The sequence below is a fragment of the Penaeus monodon genome, chromosome 27 (genome assembly GCF_015228065.2).
Source record: "Penaeus monodon isolate SGIC_2016 chromosome 27, NSTDA_Pmon_1, whole genome shotgun sequence".
NCBI lineage: Eukaryota > Metazoa > Arthropoda > Malacostraca > Decapoda > Penaeidae > Penaeus > Penaeus monodon.
In genome coordinates this window covers 21,079,046-21,079,378 of record NC_051412.1, presented here as the reverse complement: position 1 = coordinate 21,079,378, position 333 = coordinate 21,079,046, and the positions used below count along the sequence as shown (strand labels likewise).

The 333-nt window shown below is 64.6% G+C and overlaps 1 protein-coding gene across 1 annotated transcript in view; it reads right to left on the bottom strand.

Annotated features, from left to right (window-relative positions):
* The window catches only part of LOC119590680 (major facilitator superfamily domain-containing protein 6-like), a gene marked incomplete in the record, with an annotated part of 4,985 nt that overhangs the window by 1,466 nt on the left and 3,186 nt on the right, over window positions 1-333 (bottom strand). The window contains 1 exon segment of the mRNA XM_037939365.1: window positions 53-292. Within this exon segment, the coding sequence (XP_037795293.1) occupies window positions 53-292 (240 nt within the window).

Here is a 333-nt window from a genome sequence, read left to right as displayed (position 1 = left end):
CCACCCCCCACCCTCCCCCTCGCCCCCACACGGACCGCCCTTCCCGACTCACCGCTGGAGAAGCACGCCCTTACGATGGCCTGTAAGGTGGCCTGGGCGCCTGGAGGAGCGATGTGGCTGGCGTAGGAGGCCATGACGGTGTGGAAGAGGCCGTAGCTGAGGCCGTTGAGGAGCTCGATGGGCAGGAACCACCAGGGATTGACCACGAGGTAGTAGAGAGAGCAGCGAAGGGCCAGGGAGCCGATCGCAATGGCCATGACCGGGGTGTGGCCGAGCTTCTGGATGATCATGCCTGAGGGGGGCGGGAGCGATTGGGTCGTTTCAGAATTCATA